Here is a 27,861-nt window from a genome sequence, read left to right on the forward strand (position 1 = left end):
ATCAATCTTAAAATCACCTACATGCCTGATTCTCATTTTTGTGCATCACTGGTGAGTTGTTCAAAAACAGATACCCAGCCCCAAATCTAAATCTATGAAGTCAGATTTATTTATTTATTTATTTATTTATTTATGGTGAAGGCATCTGAGAGGGGTGTGTGTGTGTGTGTGCGCGCGGGGACGCGCGCTTTTACAGATATACCCTGATTCTGAGGCATAACCGGGGTTAAAAGGCCCCTGTCTACAGGTCTCTTGATCTCTTGAGAGCTCAGGTCACTCCAAATGTACACCCTCAGATGCTGGCCTCTACCTCCTGGGAAGTCTTGCCTACATCAAACTTACAGCGGCCCCTTATTTGTGTCCTTCCCACTCTGGGTGGTCCAGCCACAATATGGCAACATCCCCAAGAGGAAAAATTCTAGTTTTCAGTCTGCTAATAATAATAACAGCAGCAAAAAAAAAAAAAAAGAACAGCTGGGGAAGCTCCAAGGGTCTTTCTTTTAACAATGGTTTGACAATGAGGAACAAATTCTTTCATTTTAGCTAACCTGTTTTAAGATATTCAAATCTGGAGTTTCTCCAGATACCTCAAAGTAATTAGTTCTGAATCCTTACTCTGCATCAGAATCACCTGGAAAATCTTTATAAAGTAGGGCTGACTGGGTTCCAGACCCCAATTCATAGATCCAGATTCCATGTCTAGGATGAGATCTGGGTACCTTACATTTCAAATGCCGCCCAGTTGATTCAGAGGAGCAGTCCTGACTGAGAACCCCTTCCAAACTAAACTCTTGAAGGCAAAACAACTCCAGTTTAATGTCTTTTCATAACTTTAAACAAGATGTGCCACACTGGGGAAGAGCTATGGTCTGTCCCTGGCTGTGCCTCTGAAGAGGAAGAATCCCCTATCCCAGCCACCTGCTTCCCCCTTTCAGTCAGTCTGGACAGTGGAGTCAGTCTCCCAGGAGGCTGGATGCTGCCCTTGACATTCAGAACAAAGAACAAAGCCCCAAATGCCTAAACTGTTACAGACTGAAGCTCAGTAGAGAATGTGATCAGAAATAACTTCCACTAAGAGTAAGGCAACTACCACACAACTACTTCACCCAAAGGCTCCAAGAGGTAGTGAGCTGCTGTAGAAAGAATGAATCACTCCATGTTGCAAAAGCAGGAAACAACCAAGGCAGCCAGTTCAGCACACATAGCTCTGCTCCCCAAACCCCAAGAACATGGCACACAAGGCCAGTGCCACATCTTCACGTCCAAGACAAGTGCAGCCAGCAGGGCTGGTGCTTCCTGATTTGCAGTGAGTGGTGCCAGCTCTTGGAGGGCCTGGGTGCTCTGGCTTGGTATTGGAGTATAGAGTCCTTCTAGAAGTCTTGGCAGTCACTGGACTGCAGTGGTAAGAGTGCTCTGGGATGCACACCATAGCCACAGCAACTATTGACCTATCTCCCCACCACACCCCCTTCTCTGAATCTGCACCTCACTCCTGGACCTGGGTTCATCAGCATGTTTGCTAGTCTTGATCATGTCCTGCTGTCATCAGGTAACTGTACCAGCACTAGACACATGATGAAACAGGGCTGAATAGAGTTGCTGGCCTCAGTCTCAGACATCAGCTTAAATACGGATTGTGTAAACATGGGCACTTTGGAGAGGTCAAGTTGGGCCTTGTGTACATAGAGGAGAGGGCAAGAGAGAAGACAAGGGAAGCAGGGACTGTCCATGTCGTGGGGACTCGCCAGGCTGCCTGAACTGGGGAAGAGCTGTGGTCTGCTGCCTGAACTCTATGGCCACAGATGATTCTGTGAAGTGCCATGGTATTGTTGGAATAAATTTCTCTTTTGTCTACGTAACTACTTGGAAATGGATACCTATTACTTGCCCCCCCCCCCACACACACACACAAAAAAAAACCCTAAATGAAATAACTAGAGCCTCATTACCAATAGCCAGACATTTCCAAGTATGTTTGTTCTTAAAGATCAAAATCAACTCTTTTCCTTTTATTGTTTCTAAAACTAGACATTTGCTTTTAATGTAAATTGTATTTGCTCTGCTGTGGCAACTGGTTTTAGAAACAAGGCAATCACTACCATCTAGGATCAGTAAATGAAAGTTTTCTAGAAAACATTCTGTTCCAGGACCTTATTGACAGTGGACATCTTTGGCAGGGGCAGCCTGGGAAAGAAGGGGTGTACCCATGCAGGCCCAGAACAGGCCAGACAGGTGGCATTCTCTGTAGAACCCAAACACCTGGCTCAGAGAACAGTACCAGCAAGAACAGGAAGCAGTTTAAATAGATAACATGTATCCAGAGACTTCAAAAGTGAAGCCGGGGACTGAATATCCTAAGAGGCTAACCAGACCCTCCCTTCCCAGCCACAGCACTGGGAGAGAATATAGGATGCAGTACAGACCTCCGGCTGGATGGCTTTAAACACAGGGATGTCCATTAGTGTGATCTGGCTCTGCAAGAAAAGAGAATCCATATTAGAAAATACTGGATGTCAAAGACAGCTGTCATGTTGCTTTAGATCTACAGAGACACACACATTCATTAAAGTTGTACTTTCCCTGTGAAAGAAAGAAAGTAAAAAAAAAAAGGATAATTTTCTTTTTTAAATTAATTTTAACACATAAAACATTAAAATTTTACATATTGATGGGGCACCATACAAAAATTCAATACATCTATACATTGTGTAATGTTTAATCCAGGTTAAACACACTTATCTTCTCATTTGTCATTACTTTATGGTGGAAAAAAAAATGAAACCCTTTTTTTAGCTGATATATACAGTACACAGTTATTACATATAATGTCACCCCACTGTGCAATAGCAGGCCAGAACATCTTCATTCTAACAGTGACTTAGTAGCCCCTGATCAGCTTTTCCCCATCCCTCTGCCCACTCACAGAGCCTCCGTGGTATTTGTGTTTCTGGGGTTTTTTTTGTTTGTTTGTTTGTTTTTTTGCCCAGTCTGGCGATTGAACCTAGGGGTACTCTACTACTGAGCTACATCCCCTGCCCACTTTTTAACTTTTTATTTTGAGACAGGGTCTCACTAAGTTGCTGAGGCTGTTCTTGAACTTGCGATCCTCCTGACTCAGCCTTCTGAGTCACTGGGATTCCAGACGTGCATCCACACCTGGCTCTGGCTTATTTCTCCTAACATAGTGATCTCCAGTTCCATCTGTGTTGTGGCAAATGACAGGAGTTCCTTCTTTTTTATGGTTGTGTAGTAATTGTGTGTAGGTACCACATTTTCCTCATCTGTTCATCAGTTGATGGGTACCTAGGTATTTCCCCTTCCTGGCTGTTGTGACCAGAGCTGTAGTGAACTTGGGCATGTGGACGTCTCTTCCACAGGCTGACTTTATGTCCTCCGGATCTATACCCAGTAGTGGGGACTGCCGGATCCTAGGGCAGTTCTGTATCTCATTTTTGAGGACTCTCCATGCTGTTTTCCATGATAGCTGTACTAACTAATAAGTGCATTATATATTCTGGATATTAGCCCATTGTCAGATGTAGTTTACAAATATTTTCTCTCATTCTATGGTTGTCTCTTCATTCTTATGATCATTCTTGCTGTGTAGAAACTTTTAGTTTGATATAGTCCCATTTGTCTATTTTTGCTTTCATTTCTGTGCTTTTGGGGTCTTGTCCAAAAAAAATCCTTGCCCATTCCAATGTCCTGAAACATTTCCCCTGAGTTTTCTTCTCATGGTTTCAGTTTCAGGTCTTACACTTAAGTCTTTAATCCATTTTGAGTTTGATTTTTATAACTGGTGAAAGATAGGGGTGAATTTCTGAAATGCCTCTCCCACCCCTTTCCCTCTTCATAAATCTTGATCCACACCCTTCTTCCTTGAATATGAGATGAGCATTCAAACTTAAGAATTGATAATAGTTATTTGGAGGGTGGAGCTGAGAGTAAGGAGAATATTTTTAGTTTGAAAATTTTTGTACCATGTAGATTTTTGCTCTCAGCATGAGTTGCTTTTGTAATTTTAAAAAGTAGATATAATATTAAAAATTATAATGTTGAACAGAGACACTATCTATTACTCTAAATTTAAGTTTACTTTAAAATTGTGGCTTATAGAAATGACATTTCTCTTCTGAAGTCTATGCCTCCCCTAAATTACACGGTAGAGTACTATTCAAGATGCATCCAGAGGCCAGTCTGGGGCCACAACCATTTATTGCACCAACCCACAGTGAGATCAGTACAGAAGCTGAGAGCAAGCAGGGAAACTTTTACAGCAATTTGGCATGGTGGCGACATTTCTATTTTTTTGTTGTTGTTGTTTTGTTTTATTTTGTTTTTTTAAGTAACAGTCCTCAACAGATTGGAAAAGAAAGAGCTGGTGCTTCACCACAGCCACCTCAAGGGCACTGAGGCCATCAATACAGAAACACACACTCCTGAGGTTGAAAGGCTAGGCCCAAAACTAGATGTTCTTCTGGGGTCAGAGGGGGAAGGCACCTCTGCTGACGATTCTTCAGGCTGAGACATGGACTGAGTCTTCATCACATAACCTACCTCCACACGTCACATGGGATGGCAGGTGTCATTTGGCAGATGCCTCTGTGAAAGGCCAGAAAAATGAGAGCCAAGGGCTTTTGGATGCCTATGAATGCAAGACAATGCCCTGTCCACTGGATACAAGGCCCTCTGGGATGATGGTGCTGTGGAACATAGTCAGGATCTGGAACCTATAGGGCTCCGTATGCGTTGTTTAACAGCAACATTCTGACATGTCTTAACTTCTCCCAGTCTCAAGTGCCACATCTAGAAAATGGTAACAATAGTCTCTATCTTTGAGATCTTGGTAAAAATTCAAGATAAGAGGTGTAGAGAGCCTGGCCCCTGGCAGATGGTCAATAAAAATATGTGTGTGAGAGAGAGATTAGCAAAAGGGTAGTCACACAGATGGGCCTGTGTATTGACCATGGATTTATGGTTCCTGACCAGTGCAGGATCTAGGAAACAAGGGACCATTGAATGGGCTGAATATCCGGGCACTGAGGTTGCTTTAGAGAAAATTAAAAGAGGCTGTTACGATGAGCCAGCAAAAAGCCTCATGTCAAGAATACATTGGAGAAAAATGGCAATATATACAGTGTGTCACCTGTGACCATAATCCAGGGCTTAGTGCAGAACTGTAGCCAGCTCTTAGCACAACTCAAAGGTGGGCCAAGGTGACTGGGTTCCTGTGAATCCCAAGATACAGGCCAAAGCATACCATTCTCAGAGCTGAGAGGGAGAGGAAAGGAGCAGGTGGCATCAGTGAAGAGCCTCTTTGCCCCCTCCCAGGGGACAGTGCTCCTCAAGGGCACAGGGGTGAAATGCTGCCACCAAGGGAAGCTTGGCAGACAGACAGTAGGTGGCACCAGGGATAAGGAAGTACTTGGAGGATCCCAGCTCTTCCACCTCTGGGTCCCCTCCATGGCAAGGGGGCATCTGACACCACACAACAGGGCTCCAAGCCTCATGATCTGGTGTTGAGTGGCAAGTGCACTCTGAAGGCCCATAAGCCCATGCCTGGCCCAGAGCTCTGGGGCCCAAAGCTATGTCCTGGGCAGCATAAACAGACTAGCATTTCTTCTGCCAGACCCATCGGGATTGTTAGCCAAGTGCTCCTCATATTTGGATTAATTCTGCCACACTGGGGAACAGAAAGGCCTTGTGAAAACAGGAGATTTGAGCTGAAAGCTCGGAGGGCCTTGGAACTCTCTCCTGCAGTTCAAGTTAACTCCCTCTCCAGGAGAGCCAGCAGGATGTTTGCAATGTTATTTAGGAAAAGAACCAAAAGTCTGCTAATGTGAAAATGAGAAAACTTCCTTTCCATCCTTCCATCAGTTCTAGAATTTGCTACTCAATTTCTAAATGATTTATTAAAATAGTGACCTGATGTTTCATATTTTTTGGATGGTTTCAAATATTCTGATCTCTACTCAGACCGTAAGTCAGAAAATGTGTTCAGGTGTTCTATTAAAAACTCACAATGACAGAGGTCAGCAGACTAAAAATAGACTGGCTGATCCCAGCCACACAGTGAGGATTTGGGGGAGAGTCTCTCCCATTTCTATCTTCTCAACCCTGACCAAAGCTGATATAGTACCAGGGTGAGAGTGTATCAACACAAAGGATTCAGGTAAGTCACCAGATCACAAGCTTCATGCCACCCTCCTACCAGGCCAAGGTCATGTGGGAAAGGCTCCTGAGGAGCATCTTCCCCAGAGGCCTGGGTGGGCCAAGAAAGCCAGCTGCCAAAAGAAAGGGTGAGCATGGAGGGCCTGAGCACTGAAGCAGGGCCTGTCATACTCCATGGCCACTCTTGGGGCCACTGGGACCCTCTCCCCAGCCCTGGTGCCCAGGAGAGATGCCCTGGATTCCGGGAAACAAAAGGCATCCCCAGAGGGTGTCCCAGCGTTAGCAGAACCTCAGACAAGGAGGCTCCTGAGTGCATTTCCACACAGCAAGTATCCCACAGGGGGAGACTTATCAACAGGGCTCTTCGTGGCTGCTCCTTATTTGAGGAACAAAAAGCCTTAATACAGGTGTCCAGGCCAATGGGTCACATGGCACTGCCTTCTCCATCCTAGTCCCTTCTCCTGGGCCACCACCCTAAGAACCCAGGCTTTCAAGAGACATGGCCCATCTCCACACATTACAAAAGTTTTCTGTATAGATGAATCCTACGGTCTGGAGAGACTACTGGAGCACTGGCAATGTGGCCTCCTAATGAAAACTGGGATCTTTTTGAGCAGTCAAAAAGAAAAGCCCTTCTTGCCTAAGTTAAATGCAATGTTTCTTCTGACAGGATGACTACATCCTCTCCCTACCACAGCCTTAGTATAAGGGTCTCCCAAGACCCCAAATCAACAGAGACAGCTGCTGACAACTCAGTGGTGTATTTCATAGTGGAAGATGCCCTAACATTTGCCTTTAGTTCACTCCACCAAAACATGACCAAGACAGTTCAGAGCAAACCGGGATCAGCCCAGAAGAAGTATTCTAGATACACACACTCCCAGAGCCTCGGGAAGCACATGTCTAATGAGCCTAGAATGGTAGTCAGAATTTTAGAATTGAAATGCAGATTACACAGGAAGACACCATGGGTGTCTCTGAACTATTTTATTTCTTTTTGAAAAATAATCCAGCAGTAACTCACTAAAATGTTTTTTAACTTATTTTTTTCAATGAATCTTTATTTATTTATATGTGGTACTAAGAATCGAACCCAGTGCCTTACACATGCTAGGCAAGTGCTCTATGACTCCAGCACCATAACATCTTATTTTTTTTAAATGTCAAACCTGCAAATAAGTAGGATGAATTCTCAAAATACTTCACCTAGCTTTACTAATCATTAAGTCACCAGATCATTGACATTGCACCCCATTTGCTTTATCATTCTATTCATAATCAGATAAATGCATTTTTAAAATATTTTTTTAGTCATTGATAGACCTTTATTTCAATTATTTATTTAGATGTGGTGTTGAGAATTGAACCCAGTGCCTCACACATGCCAGGCAAGTGCTCTACCACTAAGCCCCAGCCCCAGCCCCTATATGCATTTTTTCATTAATTATTTGAGAGTACAATGCAGAGTTGTGATTCTTTGCCCCTGAGTATTCCAACGTGTTTTTCCTAAGAACAAGACCATTCTCTTTCTTATTGTTAAATGTAGAGCAAAATTATTACCTTTAGGAAACCTATCACTGATACAACAATATTGTCTAATGCACAGTTTATAACCAAAGTTGCTAATTATCCCAACTCTATTTTATAACCATTTTTTCCCTCAATCCTGGGGCATACAGTGTATTTAGGTATTATATCAAAGAGTAAAATTAGCAAACTATTGATTAAACTTACTGATACATAGAGAAACACTGGCATATAAGGAGACTTCATGTGTACAGAGCTAGCTGATATGATACAAGACAGACACAGACAGAAACACAGATGCTTACTGTATCATTAGCTATTCCAAAAATCTGGAAACAACCTAAAAGGCCATCAAAAGGGATTTAGTGGGAAAAAATAAAAAGTATGGTGCATCAGACACTGAACTATTATTATGCAGCTTTTAGAAAAGTGATGCCAAGCCTGGAGGTGCAGGCCTGTAATCCCAGTGACTCCAGAGGCTGAGGGAGGAAGACTGCAAGTTCAAAGCCAGCCTCAGCAACTTAGTGAGGCCCTAAGTAACTCATTAAGTGTTAAAAAATAAAAATAAAAATAGCTGGGAATGTGGCTTAGTGGGAAGTGTTCCTGGGTTCAATCCCAGTACCAAAAAAAAATTAAAATAAATTTAAAATAAAAATATAGTAAAGAAATCTGCACATATTGATATGGAAGTATGTCCCCAATTTATTAATGAAAAAGACAAGTCCAATGCAGCTTTCTGCTCTGATTTCAGCCACTGGGGAAGTAGGAGGACTGAGGTAAGCAGCAGACCAACCCTGGTTAAAAAAAAAAAAAAAATGAGGACTTTGAAATTATTTTAACCCTTTTATTATAAAACAATACACATTTATAGAAAATCACATCAACAAACACAAAGTTTTACAACTTATTAGAATACCTTAGCCAGGCACGGGGCTGAGGCTCAATGGTAGAGCACTTGCCTGGCATGTGTGAGGCACTGGGTTCAATTCTCAGCACCACATCTAAATAAATAAATGAAATAAAAGTCTATCAATGACTAAAAAAATATTTTAAAAATGCTCACGCCTGTAATCCCAGTGGCTCAGGGAGCTGAGACAGGACGAGGATCACAAGTTCAAAGCCAGCCTCAGCTACAGTGAGGCACTAAGCAACTCAGTGAGACCCTGTCTCTAAATAAAATACAAAATAGGCTGGGGATGTGGCTCAGTGCTGGAGTGTCCCCCAGTTCCCCAGTACCAAAAGAAAAAAAAAAAAAAAGGAATACCTTTTAGCCACAACCCAGGTCAAGAAATAACCACACAAAATTAATGATGAAAGGAGAAACACAATGGAATACAAACAATGGAATACTATCCAGCCTTAAAAAGGAAGGACACTCTGACACATGGATGAACCTTGAAGACATTATGCTGAGTTAAATAAGCCAGGCGCAAAAGGACAAATGCTATGATTTCACTTATCTGAGGGACCTTAAGTAGTCAAAATTCATAGAGACAGAAAGAATGGTGGCTGCCACAGGCTGTGGGAGGAGGAATTGGGGATACAGAGTTGCAGTTCTGCAAGATGAAAACAGTTCTGGAGTTTGGCTGCACAACAATGTGAATGTACTCGATGAAATGCACAGGTAACAACTGTTGAGATGGTAACTTTTATAGTATCTACATTTTACCACCCTGGAAGCTCCCCATAAGCTTTGTCCCAGTCACAGGTTCCCTCCTCCCCACTCTCCTGACGCTCCTCAAGTCTCTTCATAATTTCATCCCCAAAGCCTGTATACCTAGTATCATAGTGCACTCTATTTCACTCTTTAAAAACTTTGGGGTGTGTGTTTTTACATCTCCTTTAATCTACAAGTACCTTCTCCATTCCTCTATATTCCTCCCCATACTCACAGGGCTGGTCGCCATGTTTTTCCATCCTTGGTATTTTCAATCAACAGCTGGACCCACAGGCTCCTTCAGACACAGATTCTGTCCCTCTGGTAAGACTAGAGGTGGGTGCTTTGCTTTTCAGCAGGCACATAACGTTGTGATGTATTGATGTTCACTGCTTGAATCTATTCATTCACTGGGTTTACAAAATGATGGCATTCCAATTCTATCACGTCTTTTCCATTCATTAACTGAACTAATCTAATGAAGACACACTTTCCCTCATCTATTATTAGGTTATCCAGCATCGCTCAAAAGCAAAAGGAAACTCAAATGCTTGACTGTTTTCTCACATGTATCAGGGTTTAAGGTAATAAATTGGTCTCCTATCATCACATAGTGGTGACCCATTGTTTGATGAATTTCAATCAATTGAGATTATTATTCTTTTGAAGGTCAAATTGTCCCCTCACTGGACAGTAGGAGCTTCTAGCTGGCTGTCCTTGACAGCTTCCTCTTTAGAACTGGAAGATGTACCCAGATCATCATCTCTTATCCCAGACTTGGAATTAGCTAGCCCTCCAGAAGTCCAGGGATCTTTTAGTGAAAAATGATATTTCAAGTCCACAGTCTGGAATTCATACCTAATATTTCCAATTCAGGTTCAAGATACCTTTTAAAAAAAAACTTACTTAGCCTACTGTGTATTGCATTCATATCTTCCTTCTTCTATACCAAAAACCCATGTCTCGAGTACCACAAGTAGACTAGGATCACAGTATCCCATAATTACTAATTTACTTTATCCTATGTTATATATACAGCAGTCTATTCTCAGAATAACAATACTAATGCTACCACCACCTACATACAAGCTGTGAATACTTATGAAATTTTTTGCATATGTTCTCTCCATTCTCTCCCCATACTTTAAAAGAGTTTACACACTATAAGAATAGCAGTCTGTGTACTGTCAGGGCATAGCCACTGTAAGGTCCTCCTTCTGTGTTTGAATCCGCACTTAATCTCAGTTCTATGAGTAACAGGCATGCTCACTGTTCTCCGCCAGTCCCTCTCATGATGCTTCTAGTTGTTCTCATTCTCTGAGCTTGTCCAGCAGATTCCTCAGGAAGAGCCCGGGGGCAATATCCTCTGAGGACCTGCCGGTTCATAAGAGGGTATCTGTGTCCTTGACACTCTACAGTCAGTTTTGCTGGATATAAAATTTTTCAACTTACTTTTTCCTTCTTTCCTTGACTTACTCAATTATCCTATTCCATTTTTCTCTGGCATTAAAAAAAAATGCTTCTTTCTAAAAGACTGGTGGTGATCTAATCTTTCCCTAATAAGTTATTTGCCATTTTTTCCAAGATGTGCAAAGGATTTTTCCTTTCCCTTTAAAAATCCAGTAGTTTGGGCTGGGGCTGTAGCTCAGTGGCTGAGTGCTTGTCTGGCATGTATGAGGCACTAGGTTTGATCCTTAGCACCAGATAAAAAGAAATAAATAAAATAAAGACATGCTATCCATGTACAACTACAGAAAAAAGTTGTGTTTTTTTTTTTTTAAATCCAGTAGTTTATCAAGAACGTCTGTAGTCATGGTCATTCAGGGTTCATGGTTTCACACTGAGTTCTTTCAATATGTAGCCCTGAATTTTATTTTTCATAAACTTTTCATAAATATAAGTATTGTTCAGTTCCCTTGCCTTTTTATTCCCTTTCGAGGATTCCACTATCTATATGTTGGAGATTTTTGACTAACACACTGTCACTTTGCGTCAAAGTCTTAAGATCTCTTTCATTTATTTTTATATGAAAGTTCTCTCTCTTACAACATCTTCTGCTATGTTTATCTATTCCTGTGTTCCTTCCAGCTCAATTTTTTGTTTCCAAATGAATTTTTCTTTTATTTTCTCTTTTTTTCCCTAAGTTCCATTACTTCATTTCTAAGATTCTTCTATTTTCAAAGTATGTTGATCACTTTTTTTTTTCCTTTTTTTTTTTTTTTTTTGGTACTGGGGATAGAACTCAGGGACACTGGAGCACTGAGCCGCATCCCCAGCCCTATTTTATGTTTTACTTAGAGACAGGGTCTCATGAGTTGCTTAGCACCTTGCTTTTGCTGAGGCTAGCTTTGAACTCAAGATCCTCCTGCCTTAGCCTACTGAGCTGCTGGCATTATAAGCCTTCGCCACCATGCCCAGCTCTTAGGTCATTTTGAAATAGTCAGCTTTAGGTTTTATTTGTTTTATGGTGCACATCTCCGCCAAACTTTCATTGTCTGCAGGTATTCTCTTTCTTTCTCATGATAATTTTTAGTGAGATTTGACAACAATAAATTTCTTTTGAATATTTTTATGTAAAATAAGTTTTTTGAACCTTTGGAGAGAAACATGTTCAGGGTACCTTTTCTAACTTCTCATAGTTCTTCTAGGTTAGTGTCATGTGGTATTCAAAAATGTGGCAGTTACTTTTTGAGGTTTCTTAGACACAAATGCACTTTTATTTTTGTAACTTCAACTCTTTTTTTAAAGAGTCTACTAGAAAATATAAACTTGCATCTGAGACATGGACTACATGTCTCTTGAGCAGTGTGTCAGCTCCAGTTTCAAATCCCAGCCATGCCACTTTTCTGTCTGTGTGAGGTGACGCTCTTTTCTAAGCACTGATTTGCTTATCTGTTATCTAAGAATAATAATTATGCCTAATTCATAAGGAGAAGGGAATTAAATAAGACATGTAAAACATTAAGCATAAGATCTAGACATAGGACGTATCTAAAAATGGAAGTTGTTCTTATTACCTCCTAGTATTGGGTGTATACGAGTTTCAGAGCTGGATCTGTTGGCACCTAGCTATATGATCCATGTAAGAAAATCAACCATATGGTCCTCAGTTTCTCTTTCAGATAATCAGGAACTGAGGATATGCCCCAATAGGCTGTTGTGAGAATTAACACATACTGAGCACCTACTATGAGCTAAGTACATTTTGGGCACTGGGAAAAATCAATGAACAAGTCAGTTCTTGACCTTAGGGAGCTTATATTCCAGTGGAGAAGACATGCAATAAAAAAAAATTAGTGTTCTATAATGTAATGTTAGGTTCCAACATTAATGTGTAATAGGAATGCTGAAGAAAAACAGAGCTGGCCGCACAGTGGAGAGTGGCGGAGGACACTGCCTACACCAGGGAAAGGGAGGACTGAGCATTTGAATGGAGACTGAGCAGGCTGCTGGACTGAAGGAAGAGCCAGGCAGAGGCTCTGGGGAGGCTAGAGAGAAGGCAGTCAGTATGCAGGAGGGGACCATGGCCAGACCCCCAGGCAGGGGCCTCAGGAGGCACCCTCACTGAAGTGGGAAGGAGGAGCCACTGTAGAAATCGAAGCAGGTTTTCAATGAATCCGTAGACACACTAGAGAGCATGTGTGCACAAGGCCCAGCACAGCCTTCCATGGATCTAAAGAGAAATACAGCCCTTGGAAAGAGCTCAGAATCAGGCTTGAGGCCATCCCAAAGCCAATATCCCCCCTCTATCCACAAAGTCAAAGGAGGAAACCAAGTCACAGCAAAACATGGAGCCACCTCTGCTCCACCCAAGGGGAAGTCTCTCTGTCAGATCAGCAGTAGCTGGAGAAAAAACAATTTTTTGAATTTATGATTTTTATTTTATTTTTAAATTTTATTGGTATATTATATTATTCATAATAGTGAATTCATTATGCCATATTTGCATATGCACACAGCTTAACCAATCTCATTGCCCAGCCCACCCCTTTCCCTCCACTCCTTCTTCCCTTTATCCACTTGCTCTAATCTACTGATCTTCCTCCCATTATTATTATTATTAATTAGCCCATTAGAATTACATATATGTGGGGGGTTATTTGTGGTATATCTGTACCTGGACACAGCATAATCTGGTACATTTCATTCCTGGTACTTTCTCATGGCCCCCTCCTCCTTTTCTCTTGATTTTCTTCCTCTACTCTATTGATCTTCCTTTTATTTTTGTGAAATCCCCCTTCTTAAATTTATAATTTTTAAAAATTACACAAATAATGTTGTCTATCATTGTAGAAAATGACTATTATAAAAATATAGCATGTGAAAATAGATAAAAAAAGAAAAATTAAATTCCAAATATTGGAATGTACAGCCAAATAGTATAGTAAATATGTTTGGCTCTGCAGACCTGATTATTTATGAGTATATATCAAATTTAGAACTTATCCCATTATGGGTGTGTGTACACACATATTACATGTGTATGCTTGTGTGTGCGTGTGCACGTGTGCTGAGAATGCTGTCTAGAAGCAGCCCATTCTCCAGGACTGTGCTGGACCTGCGTCCTTTGCCTCCTCGTTGTGTATACCGTGTGCGCCTTCCACGATGGTAACAGCCAGACCCACAGCCTCCTTTCCAACGGGTATTTCATAAAGGACATAGCGTCCTTTATCCAACACTCCCCTCCTGGTAGATGTATAGGGTGCCCCAACCTGGGAAGGAAGCCCAGAGCCATGATGCCCTCTAGCACCCTATCACTGTGTCACTGTGTCACTTACGGCAAACTCCTCAGGAGTCACTTTCAAGACATCGAAGACAACCGCGTCATAGCTCTTGCTGGCATAGTCGCAGCTCTGGCCCTCCAGAGAGTCTGAGCTGCTGCTGCCCTGTGAAGAAAGTGGAGAGCGCACAGGCTGAGGGTCTGCCCCGGAATCACTGCCCCAACTGCCCCACATGGAGGTCAGAGGAGGACAGATCACACAATGAAAAGGCTTCTGTGGCCAGCACGTCACTCTTGTCCAGGCACTGTGATAAGCACTTCACACACAGGATCTTATTTAATTCTCATGAGCCCCCATGCATACACACCATTATTATTCCCATTTTACAGATATGGAAGCAGAGGCAGAGTTACTTCTCCAGGGTACCTCAGCTGTGAAACTGGAAGTCAGAATGTGAACCTAGTTTTCCATGACACCAAAACACGTGCTTTCAATGGCCACCCTCAACTGCTCTGTCCAGTGTTAAAAAAAAAAGTAAATAAGTAAAAAGCTACGGCACAGGGCTTGGGGCGGGCTCAGAGACAGAGGGCTTGCCTAGCAGGTCAGATCCTGGGTTCCTGAGTGTAGAATGGCTAACAGAGCTTCATCTCTATCCCAGCCATCTCACTTTCTGTCTGTGTGAGATGACATTCTTCTCTAAGCACTGATTTGCTTATCTGTTATCTAAGAATAATAATTATGCCTAATTTGTAAGGAGAAGGGAATTAAATAAGACATGTAAAACATTTAGCAAAAGACCTAGACACAGGAGGTTTCCAAAAATGGAAGCTGTTCTTATTACTCCCAATATTGGGTGTATACGAGTTTCAGAGCTGGACCTGTCGGCACCTGGCTATATGATCCATGTAAGAAAATCAACCACATCAAAATCAACCTACAGAGCTTCATCTCTATGAGTCATTCTGCACTCAGTACCCACCTTCCAGGAAGGTACTGAGTACCCACCTCCATCAGGCTTGACAGGGCTGATTTCCTCTGGGACAGTACAGTGTCATGGTTAGGGGGACAAACTCAAGAGACACAATAGACTGGCTTAGACCCCACCCAGCTGGCCAGCTATGAGATCCAAAGCCAGCATGTTCACCTCTCTGTGCCTTTAGTTCCTCATCTATAAACTGGAATATCAATACATACCTGTGGGGGTCACTGTGAGGGTTAAGTGAGAGAAACCTTGTGTACCACATTTTAAAAACTGCCTGAAATAGAGTAAAAGCTAAATTATGGGTGTGTATGGGTATAACTGTGCCATCCCGTCACCAAGATTTATGGAGCACTTCAATTATACATGCTAATTCATTCATTCATTCATTCAAGGAACATTACCAAATACTTACCAAGTGCTGGTACACACCTACACACATGCAGCCTTCCCTCTGTATCCATGGGGGATTGGTTCAGGACCTCTCAAGGATGCCCAAATCTGCAGTTGCTCAAGTCCCTTATATAAATGGCTTAGTATTTGCCAATAACATATGTATATGCTCTTGTATACTCTGAATCATTTCTAGATACAATACCTAATACAATGTAAATAGTTGTTACACTGTATTGTTAGGGAATAATGACAAGAAAAAAGTTATGTTCAGACTAATTTTTTTAGAACATTTTCAATCTATAGTTGGTGGATCTCATGGATATAGGGGGCCAACAAAATATAGTACATATACATATCATGTATATGCCCACAAGTATACACACAGATCAGAGAAGTTTTACTCTATTATTACAGTTGGAAACAGAAGTCTAATTCCTCCAGTTACCAGAGTCCTTTCCTGGGATTTCAGGTTTTATAACCTTCCTATAATAATACTCCACCGTACCTGCTCCAAACACACACACGCATTCACGGGGACTTGTTTAATCAAAAGTTGCCCCAAACATTTTCCTTGGTGATGATGATGATGGTGAAGCTATAGCAACTTTATTTAAACTATACGGGCCCTTGTGAGGAATCTGAAGCCTGATTTCAAGATTAGAAATCAAAATAAGGAATTTTTTGAAAGATTTATAAGAAATGAACTGGTTCCCATGACTTTCTGGCTGGTCACCAGGATGACTTCAAAAGCCCCACTTGTGGTGAGCTCAGGACCCCAACACTGCCTTACCAGTGTATCAGAGGGGCCAGGCATTATGCAGTCAGCAAAGAAGGCCTCAGGTGACGCCCACTTCTCCTGCAAGTCTGTTCCATTACTGAGCATGGAAAGCAAACTCCCATACCCCAGGCAGGGGCCTGGCCCAGGCCACTCTCAGACCACCAACCCTTACAGCCATTTCCTACAGAGCATGGCAAACAAGAACACGGGCCAGTTGGAATTATTTCTGTCTGACTTCATTCCGGAATGTGCGACTTATTTATAATCAGCAGCGGCTTTTCCTGGGAAAGGTCTGATCCCTTTTTGCCACCAAAATGGAATGTGGCACTTGCTACGGCTGGACTGGGCAGGTATTTGTTTTCCTTTGAAGAGAACGACTTCAGAAACACACTGATCCTCAGAGCTGACTGCCTCCCAAATCTCACGCCTGGCATGGCTAGGGGCCTTGCGAGTGCTAAGAATGGTAGCATTCATGGGGGTCTGTGGCCTTGCTGCCCTAGCTCAGCTGGGGCCTGGGTCAGCTGGAAGGCCCCTCCCACCCACTGTCCCAAATCGTTGCAGCTTCTATACCTGTGGAGTGGCGGAGGTGACCAACATGCTAGCCATCAGACCATTCCTCTTGTACATAGTCTCCAGGCCGCAGGGAGCTTCAGGGCAGCCTCTGCCGGTGACATAACCTGCCTGGAGGAGTCCTGCAAGGCAGAGGAGCTCATAAAAATCAGGTTTTGAAACCAACTGAACCTTCCCCAGGGGAGAGTGTGCCAGACTTCAGCAGAACCCCTAGGAGGATACCTTAAAAGAAAGGTCAGCTGGTGGCCTTGGCACCAAATATGGCCCACAAATGTCGTCTGTTGGGCTGGCTTGTGCAGTGTTTTATTAGTCTTTAAATTAATTACCAACATCTAAAAACTGGAAGATTTCACATAGAATTCTGGATCTCTGACTTTCCTGACAGCACTGGGCCCACATCTCTCCACAGTGACCATCAGCTGAGCTGAGCAGAGGCTGCCCCATGCATCAGAGCTTTTGGTCCCCACCTGGCCTGTGCAATCATTTCAGTGTATATGTGACCCTTGCAGGTAGATGGAGTTTGTGGACTTTGTCTTAAGACAAAGGTGGAGTGCAGACAAATTGATCCTACTGTGCACCCCAGGCACCATATCACTTCCTCAATAACTCCCTGGGTGACAGCGGGATTCATCATGAGCCAAGCACTTGACATCCACCATCTCATCCCTCCCCCGATCCTGAGGCAGCTCCACTCGTCATACTCATGTTCTTTGCTCATGCCATTCCATCATGTCATCACTCATAACCTGCTCCTAGGTCACCTCTGATTATCATGCAGAGACCACCCAACAGAATGGGCTGCTCCTACACCATGTTTGCACACCTTTGGAAGCATCCACCACATCCCAGAGCAGAGTAGCTGCCAACACTTTTCTTAGCAGGAAAGTGGCCATGAGTGTAGGGTGGATAGGTAGGGGAACACCAGTCAAAAGCCACCTGCAACTACTCAGGTAAGAGATGAGGGGAGTCCTCTGAGCTAAGGTGGGAGCAATGAAGACAGGAGAGAAAAACGGAGGACAGAGATTCCACAGAAACTGAGGTGAGGGAGAGCTGGACACCAAATGGATGGCTTCTGGCTTGAGATGCCAGAAGGATGCTGTGTCCCTCGTCATGGAAGAACAGAGGTGGCATGATGGACTTGGGGGAAGGAGATGAACTTGACCTGGGACATGTAGCATGAAAAACTTAGTCCTAGAAGGCAAGACCTAACCCAAAGGACACCAGGAAAGATGAAAAGTGCCAGTCCACCCTTGACTCAACTGTGCCCCCGTGGCTCTGTCATGGGCCCCATCACAGAGCAGAAATCTGTCACAGAGTCCAGTGAACAGAAGGGACATCAGATGACTAGGCTCCTCTTTGCACGTCCTCAACATGCCAGTGACACATCTCTCATCCTGCTAGCTAGCTGCTCAGCTCCATCCTGTGAGCCCTCTACCTTCTCTGACTCCCCAGAACAGAACTTCCCTGTGAGCCCTCTACCTTCTCTGACTTCCCCAGTCTGCCCTATAAACACCACTGAATGGGGTCCTGGATGACATCACTGAGTACCCCAATGTCCTAGGCAGGAGAAGGTGTGCACTGACTAAGTGGGAAGAGGTCCTGATTTGCAGACATTGCCCAGGCAGAATTTAGAGGCAAAGTGAGTTTGTGACTTGCTTTCAAATGGGCAAAACTCACATGAGCAGAGATGAAGCAAAAAAAAGGTAGCGTGTTCACAGATGCAGGATCCAGAGCAGAGGGCACACGGGAGTCCACTGTCCTGGTCTCTCAATCTTTCCTAGTGCCTGATAATTTTCATTTAAAAAAAGGAAAAACAGGGACTGGGGTTGAGGCTCAGTGGTAGAGCACTTGCCTAGCATGTGTGAGGCACGGGATTCAATTTCCAGCACCACATATAATAAATAAACAAAGGTCCATCAGCAAATAAAGACAGCTTAAAAAGTAGGCAGAATTTTTAAAAAAGGAAATACAGACAAAAAGAACCAGTCAGGTAAAGAGGAAACACTGAGCCAGAGAGACCAAATTCCGTTTTCGTGACCAAGGAAAGAAGATGAGCTGAGAAGGCTCATTTCTTAATCATTTTTGTCCCAGGAAAAGCGTGTTCCCTGTCATCAAGGACCACGAATCCCACAGCTGGTATAGGCTTAGAAAGCGGTGCATAAAATATTCAAGTTGACATTTCTCAAAAGAAAATATGTCACCAGCATACAAGGGAAATGCTGTCAGGGAAGTGCAAATCAGAACACTAACACCCCACCTCATGCCCTAGGGTAGCTAGAATTCAGAGGAGGAGAACGAATGGCCCATAGCAACTGCTCCATGGTGTGGAGCAGTGGAACCCCTGTGCATAGCTGGTGGGACAGCAAAATGGTATAACCACTTGGGAAAATTAGCAGCTCCTTAAAGTTAAACCAAAACTTACCACACAACCCAACCATTGTATTCCTAAGGATCTATCTAAAAAAAGATGAAGACATATCCACACAAAGGCACGTATGTGAATGTTTATAGGAGCATTCAAAAGCTGGAAGCAATTCAGATATCCATCAGCTGGCAAATGCATAAGCATGGTAAGACATCCACCCGATGTAGTACTACTAGCTATAAAAAGAAATGAAATACTAATACAAGCTATAACACGATTAAACCTCAGAAGCACTACACTAAGTAAAAGAAGTCAGATGCAAAAGAATGCATTGTATGATTCCATCTTAGGAAATGTCTAAAAAAGGCAAGTTTATAGAGCCAACATGCCATCAGTGGGGCTGAGGTGGGGGTGCTACACAGGGACACAAGAGCCTTTTTGGAGGTGATGGAAATGTTCTAAAACCAGATGGTGGTGACAGGTACACAGCTCCAGAAATGTGGTTCTATGACATAAAAATAGCAGCACAATAAAGAATCATGCTGAACTGTTTCATAATGGTGATTCCAACCTGCACACGTAACATTTCTTGAAATGAGCAAATAAATACTAAAGCACTAAAAATATGTTGTATTAGTACATGATAACAAAAAGGGAAATATTAAACTTTGAGGAATTTCCTTGCCAAGGAGATGGAACTGAGAGGAGCAGCCCCAGAGCCAGGGAAAGGCCTCCTGGACCTGGGTGGATAAGACAGTCCACTAGAAACCCTTGAGAAAGTCAGGCATCAGAATGCAAAATCCAAAAACCATGATGAAAAGAAATGTCAGCTTAGGGGTGCCAGGCTGGACCAGGCCCTTGGGCTATCTCAACAAGACTAACCGACTGGAACAGGTGGACATCTGGCTGGGGGTCTGGCAACAACCCCAGCAGGCCATTCAAGGTCAAAACAGACAAGCCTACTGGGATGGAACCTGCCCAGCTTGGTTCAGACAGGATCACAGTAAGTCACCATGGGAGGCCGAGTGGGGGATGGCCAACTGGCCCATCCTCTGAGTGGATTCCCCCCTGCTCATTTCAAGGCTGAGGTGGGCTTTGCTCTTGTCGGATGTGCCTGGCATTCTGTGGGTCTCCCCAAGAGGATCTCCGACTGCTCAGCCTGGTCAAATCAAAGGCCTTCTCTCCCTACTTGTCCTGTGTCACACAGTCTTCCACTCAGATGCCACGGTTATTCAGGCCTTCTGCCTGCACTGGCCATAGGCTCCCTGCGTCCCATCTGAAGGATGCCAACAGCCCCAGCCACTTCTCCAGTTAGGGGCCAGCATAGCACTAAGAGAGCATGGTGTGGGAGAGGCAGTGGCTGGATATTACATTTTTAGCTTATTTAATCTTCACAACAGTCCCAGACTTCTTGAATCCCAATGAGAAACAGGCACAGAGAAGAAGCGTGACCTACTGCTAGTTAGGGACAGGACCAGGGAGTTCAAACCCTCATCAGTGAACACCGGGGCCTGGGCTCTGACCATCCCTCACACCGCCTTCTGCAGAGCCCAGGTGGGGACTAGCCATGGCAGCACAAGGAAGGCTTTGCCAGGCCAGCGAGGGACAAGCACTCGTTTAGGCTGCTAGTTACTGTCCACATTAGCCCTTACCCTAAAAGCTTCTATTCACTTATTCCTTTCTCTTTTCCTAAAACAAAAAAATAAGCTATAAATGTTCAAGAAGGAACAACAGCACTTCTAGCTCTCATTGCTAGAAGGCGGGTTCCCAATAGAGGGCTCTGGGCTCCAAGTTCAGAAAGCCAAGCCCTAGAGTTGGAGTTCAGCGCTCCCCCACCCTGTGGCCCCCATCCACCTCGAGATGAAGTGTGACAGCAGCAGTGTGTGACCCGTTATGCTTTCTATGGAAGGCCTGAGCTGGAAAGACAGAGCGCTTGTTTCCGATCTGACTCCTGCATGTCTCGCCACTGACAAAAACAGCCAAATTTATGGGCAGTAACTCTCAGACAAGCGATATTTCACATGCTAAGAAATAACAGGACCAAGCAGAGCAGAGCATCCCTGCCAGGTCCAGAGAACCCCCCACCATCCAACTTCCATCCTGGAGCCTACTAAGCCACGACTCCTATATCAGGGAGTAGACTCCCATCGGGGCTCAGCCTGGCCAGAAACCATCCTGAGAACTGCTCCTCCACCCCAGGAGAGGGCCCTGAAGACTGTGCCACCCAGGCCAGACCAACTGTACCCAGGTGGCCACCTACTCTCCCAGGAACTCAGGACCCCGAGACACCAGTCTCTGCTCATCAACCAGGTGGGGGCACTGTGCCCTCAGGAGCAGAGGGTGGCCCTGTGAAGGGACAGTCTGGTCAGTGGCGTGTATGCAGGGAGGAAGCAGATGCACAAAGAAGTGGGGGAGAGAATGGCCAGGACTCTGTCATAAAGCTGCTTTCATGGCCACATGGTCAAAGTAGTTTCCAAAAGACCTTGTTGAAGGCTAGTTCCTAAACATCAATCCACCAGAAACCTAACACTGAAAATGCAAATGGGAAAGAGACACACCATTCATTCACTGAGCTTTTTTTTTTTTTTTTTTAAGACAAGATCCCGCTTTTTGGCCTGGGGTTGGCCTTGAACTTGTGATTCCACTACCTTAGCCTCCCAAGTAGCTGAGATTACAGGCATGCACCACCACACTCAACAGCTTGTAACTGTTTTGTGCCATGGATCCTTTGGGGCCTCTTGTCACAAAAATGATTTTTAATACATGAAATAAAATCACACAGGAAACCAATTAAAATGCAGTTATTATTTTTAAAACAATTCATAATGTAGTAATATGTATTTTTATGTAAGAGGTTATATGTGTATGTATTTCTTTATTATTGTGTTAAGTAACAAGATCTATCAGTGAATCTAATAGCTACATTAACTTAAAAATAGTTAGGAGCATAGATACTCTAAGATGCCCACAATTATAAAGTGGGCATCTGTGATATCTATTGGTAACAAAGTGCCAGTTGTTAGTATTGTTGTCTGTCTGTATTAATAAATGAAAGAAATGCTAAATTTCAGTTAGAAGTTAGTGAAAATAAAGATGTCATTTTTCCCATCCAAATTCATAGATGCCCCAGTCAAAAACAAACCAACCAACCCTGTTTCAGGTACTAGAGACCTGAAGTGAGCAGGCACATAAGGCCCCTGCCCCCACAGCACTTCACTAGAATGCTCACACTACAGAGAAGGAAGCTTCAGATACTGATGAATGCCATGAAGTAAAGTAAGGAGGAAGACATTTTCCAGGATGGTCAAGGAAGGACTCTGAGAATATGATGCTTGGGGTTTGGTTTTATTATTGTTGTTTTGAGGACTGGGGATAGAACCCAGAGCTTCACATAAACTAGGCAAGTGCTCCACCACTGAGCTCCAACCCCAGCTGTGATAGTTGGAGGAGGCAGCCATGGAAATCAGCAGGAATATTTGCTGTAGAGGGCACAGCAAGTGCAAAGGCCCTGAGGTACACTTGAGCTTGGCAGATCTATGATGAAGGCCAAAGGCCACAACTGAAGCTTAGCCAAAAGAGTGGACAGACAGGCTAAGGCACAACAAGAAGAGCCTTGTCAGCCACATGAGGAGAGCACTAGGAACCCTTGTGCATGCAAGGGTTTGGAGCAGGGAGTGGCATGATCTGACCTGCACTGAGTTTGAAGATCACTGTGGCTGCTGTGTGGAGAATATCCCTGAGAGGCCAAAAATGGAAATAGTAGAGCCATTTAAGAGGTAAGAGATGGCAGTGGCTTGGGCTGCCAGCTGCAGGGAGGAGGGATGGGTGTGTGAGGTGTTTGGGAGGTAAACACATAGGCCTGCGGACGGATGCACAGAGGAGAGGAAAGGAGCCAAGGATGGCATCTCAGTCTGGGGCTATCAGGAATGGGCAGGTGGCTGCTCAGAGGCTCATTGCCTTGCTCATGCAGCAACCATCCACTAAGACACTGGTCAAGGACAAAGCTTTGTCCTCAGAGCCCTGGGGGCGTGGAAGGAATTAAGGAGACACCCCCAGGGCAGGTTTACTGGAGCACAAACAAGGGGGTGACTATGGCCTTCAGGGGTCAAAGTAGCTGCCCTGGGTCTTAAGTATGAGTGGGAATGTTCCAAGTCGGGGGCAGGGTGAGCACTGAGCATGTGGAGGCACAGGACCTGGGGGACACATGGGGTGCCAGGGTGCCCACACCACAAGCAGTAGCAGCCCTTCACCCCTTCCCCCCGGCCCATATCATCACAGAACAGCACAGATGCTGCAGATACACACAACAACGGAGGCAGGGAGGGCCCCAGGAGGCCACATGGGGGCCCTAGCGCTCAGCAGCAGCATGGGCTCCCGCTCACTCCCTCATCCCTTCAGCAAACTCTGCCAAGTTTCTCCCAATCCCTGCTCTTTGCAAAGGAGTCAGACCAGCCATGGGCCTCAAGGAGCTCAGAGCTGCCTGGTCACCCACTGTCACCACCACAGTGTATTGGAAACTAGCTTTGTGCCAGGCTCTGGCTAGAGGATTTATGTGTTTTATTAAGATCTATTTGTTTTATTAAAATCCATGTTACAGATGAGGAAACCAAGGCTCAGGGAGTGATAACTGTAGCATGGCCACCCATCCTTCTGCAACTGCACCCCTGTGCCCCTGCTAGTCAGGAAGGTGGATGCCACAGGAAGTGCGCCAGTGTTCTGGGTTTGGGCAAATGAGTCTGTACCATACCAAAACCCCATTCCTCCACCTCCATCTGCCTCTCAACACACACACACACATACACACACACACACACTCTCTTTCTCTCTCTCTCTCTCTCTCTCTCTCTCTCTCTCTGCCAATGCCTCTCTGGAAAACAAAACACGGCAGGAGAAAACGCAGTTCTCATGATGTAACTTCTTAAGAACGTGGCAACTGCATCAGAACCACAGAACAATCCCACGTCTCTTTTCTATTCATGACAGAATCTGGGCTCCCGGCGAGGGAGAGGAAAATCCCAGATGCACCTCTGGTCTCCTTCCAAGCTTTCTGAGCACCCCTTCAACCTTTCAGGTTCGAGAAACTAAGGAAATGGCCTGAGACAGTCAAGGCAGACCCTGCTGAGAGGGCAGAAGGATCACTTTTTCCTAAGCCCAGGGAGGTTGTTTCAAAGAAAATACACACTTCCAGGCCTGTCCAATTACAAGAGAGTGATTTCTTCCAAATGCCTCAGACAAGTATGAAAATGTATCCCAAACATGGTCTAGAGCCGCTTCCACAGGTGGGTGGTGCTGCCCAGAAGCCGGCTGCACACTCCTCCCTCCTGTCATGCACAGGAGCTGTGACGAGGACAAATGGGAAGGAAGCTAAGCAGGCTTCTGCTCATGACCCGCACAATGGTTCATCCACCTTGTGGGCCTGCGTGTGCACATGCTCCTGAACAGAGCCCAGGCACGGTGCACTCTCCCACCAGCGACCACCTGCCAAGAGTGAGGAAAGGCCCTCCTACGGGGCTAGAAGCACTGTCATCTCCCTCCTCGGACCCTCTCCAGGCTCAACAGAACTCTTCCTGGCAAGCAGCAGCAGCTGGCGGCTCTTGAAGGCAGGCCCTGGCCATGCAGACACACACTGGGCTTGAAATGCCATCACTCAGTTGGCACTCACAGGCTCCTTTCTAACCCCCTCCAGATGTGCAGCACTCCCCCTCTGGCTCCTCCTGGGGACAGACAATGGGCTGAGGAGCTACTGCTGTGACCAAAATGTCGCCTGTAGCTGAGTCTCTACCAGGAGAGGAGCCAACAGCACCTGGGCCAACAGCAGAAATGGTGAAAGTGGGATAAACCTGAGAGCCTGGGTGCAGAGGGAGGCCAGGGCCAGCAGCTTCATGAGGAAGGAAGCGCCCGTGCCTAGGTAGCTGCAGTAGGCACAGCAACGACAGGCACCAATCCGTGTCTCCCACGGCAGGCGCTCCCCAGGGTGCAGGAGCTCCTGTGCTGAAGCCAGGGAGGCACCAGTGGAGAAGGCCCATCGTCACCCACAGGGAACCTGAAGTCCATCCCAGGCTGCCCAATCTTTCAAAGTAGGGGGATTTTCTGAACCTTTAAAATAAAATACATGTGCTTAGTAGAAATATATAAACTGAACTGAAAGTTATAAAAGAAAAAAGGAAAGTCCCTCTCTTCACAGTCCGTAGTTCCTGTCCCTGAGGTCACACAGCTCACAGAGAATAGGGCAGCATCATAATGCACATAGCTACACAGACCTGAAGCTATAGAGACATAGACTCATACAGATATAAATGCATCACAGAAACCTTTCTTTTTCAATACTAAAAACCTTTAGTTCTCTTCTTGACATCTGTTAAGAAAATACCCATGATAATAGGAACTATTATAAAATCACCAACAAGTCCGGCAAGCTGTTATACACCTGTAATCCCAGCTGCTTGGAAGGCTGAGGCAGGAGGATTCCAAGTTCTACACCAGCCTAGCAACTTAGCAAGACCTTGTTTTCAAATAAAATTAAAAGGGTAGGGATGTAGCTCAGTGGCAGAGCACTTGCCTAGCATATGTGAGAACCTGCGTTCAATCCCCAGTACGACAAAAATAATAATAATAATAAACTATCACAATACTTTTAAATGAGTCAGTGGTTTAACAATCAGAGCAGTACCTACATCCATAAGAAACACAGCGGGGCATTTTACAACACCTGCTCTTCAGTCTACAAACACTGCTCCAAGCACACCTGAAGTTGAGAGAACTTATAACTTGTAGCTTAACACCCTCCATCCCCAGGAGTTTACAACCAGCAGTCACAGGCTTGGTAGACACCAGTCCCAAAACAGCTACAGAGCAATCTCTAGAGCAGTGAAAGGAGCCAGGAACCTCTCTGAGACTTAGGGAATAGATAAATCAGGATGGAATGCTCACCTGTCATTACTCTGTGCCCTTAGCAAGCTGTTGGACCTGGCCAACCTTCTTGGAAAGATTCTTGGATTATGTATACAGAAGTAGCTGGCATAGCACCTGACACATAGCAAGCATTCAATTAAGGTATTGTGTCAGCTTTCTGTCACTGTAGCAAATACTGAGACAATGAGCTTTACAAAGACAAAAGTTCTGTTTGGCTCATGGAGGTTCCAGTCCATGACTGGCTGGCCCCACTGCTTGGGGCCTATGGTGAAGCAGAATGTCATGGCAGGAGCACATGGTGGAGCAAAACCACTCACCTCATAGCCAGGAAGCAAAGAGAGGAAGAGAAGAAGGCTGACTTCCACACACACTTCCAGGGTACATCTCCAATGACCGAAAGCCCTCGAGCCCCACCTCTCAAAGGTTCCACCACCTCCCCAGAGCACCATCCTGGGGACGGAGCCCTTAAAATATGGGCCTTTGGGAGACATTCAAGATGCAAACTCCAGAGTATCTCTGTTAATAGCCTCCACTAGCACCGTCACCCTCCTGGGGGCAGGGGTGGGCAATGCTCTCCTGGCTTAAGACCACAGGAAATTGATTTGAAGTTGAGACGATGGGATGAATGTGAATGAGGAATATGTATTTCCCCAAAGACCAGGAGGAGGTCCTGACTTTGGAGTAGAATTTTATTTTAGGCCCTCTGGGAAAGGCCAGCCAGTGCTTCCCCATCCCCCCAGCATGGTCCTACAAACCTCTCTGGAAACCAAAGGTCCCACCCTTCCAAAACAAGGATGCAGAAGACAGGAAGACGGGGAGAAGCATTCTTACCGGCAGCCACTAGCTGGGAAACAAGACCTGATGTCTTCCACAGCAGGAAGGGGGAAGGCAAAAGATAAAGGCAGCAGATTGGGGCTGGGGTTTTAGCGGGGTCTTGGGCAGACTCCTGAGTATGTGTTCAGAATCAAAACAAGAAGTGAACAGAGGGCAAAATACTAGAAATGCAAAAGAAAAAGGGCACACCTAGGCAAGGCCCATATCAAGAAAGTGGCGAGGAGGGACTGTGCTAGCTGCTCCCCTCTGGGTCGAGAGGGATGGCAGCGGAGAGGCCTGCAGAGGGGAAGCCCACAGGCTGCCCGGGCGTGGAGACCTTTGTTACCACAGGGAGCCCAGCCCTAACCAACCCAAGCCCCACACACAGGGAAACCTCTGGCATGGGTGGTAAGGCAGGCGAGGTCTCCAGGAGCAGGGGGACTGCAGACAGTCTGGCAGCAGCAGGAGAAAGCACACCCAGAGGACAGAGGATGGACCGGGGGCCCACCTGGATCCAGGGTGTCTTCAAGCATCATCCACATTCCACAGAGGGCACCACAGGGGTGAGGGGTAGGGTGGAAGTGCCAAAAGTATGTGGGGGCTGATGACTCTTTTATATCTAACTCCAGAAAGACTCTGGTTTCAAGATAATGCAGTATGTCCACACTGCCTTCCCTCTCCAAAACTTGTTGAAATGATCACAGTTCAAGATGATTAAAAAATAACAGGAAAAAAATCTGTTTTAACATTGAAATATGGGAAAGCATGATTCAAACCAGGAAAAATGCAGAATTTCTAGATTTAAAGCAAATGTAACTGAGGGGAAAACTGAGTGTTGGCTATCAGGTCATAAAAGCAATAATTTCCTCTGCATGGATAATAATTGACTAGAAAACAGAGTGGCACAAGAGCCAGCTCACAAGAGAAAATGCCTAAGGAAAATTTTTAAAGAAATGTATAAAAATCATTTGA

The 27,861-nt window shown here is 44.8% G+C and overlaps 1 protein-coding gene across 14 annotated transcripts in view; it reads right to left on the reverse strand.

Annotated features, from left to right (window-relative positions):
* Ralgps1 (Ral GEF with PH domain and SH3 binding motif 1) overlaps positions 1 to 27,861 on the reverse strand; it is a 258,635-nt gene that overhangs the window by 192,623 nt on the left and 38,151 nt on the right. For 13 of the 14 annotated variants that reach the window (XM_048813018.1, XM_015497571.2, XM_048813019.1 and 10 more), the window contains 3 exons: positions 16,800 to 16,921; positions 14,134 to 14,241; positions 2,424 to 2,474 (listed from right to left, as the gene is read on the reverse strand). In XM_048813018.1, coding sequence (XP_048668975.1) covers positions 2,424 to 2,474; positions 14,134 to 14,241; positions 16,800 to 16,856 — 216 coding nt within the window. In that variant the 5' untranslated portion in view covers positions 16,857 to 16,921. Of the gene's footprint in view, positions 1 to 2,423; positions 2,475 to 14,133; positions 14,242 to 15,270; positions 15,333 to 16,799; positions 16,922 to 27,861 lie in introns of those variants that run through there. The other variant, XM_048813021.1, reaches the window with a different exon arrangement.

This window comes from Marmota marmota, unplaced genomic scaffold (assembly GCF_001458135.2).
Source record: "Marmota marmota marmota unplaced genomic scaffold, marMar, whole genome shotgun sequence".
Taxonomy (NCBI): Eukaryota; Metazoa; Chordata; class Mammalia; order Rodentia; family Sciuridae; genus Marmota; species Marmota marmota.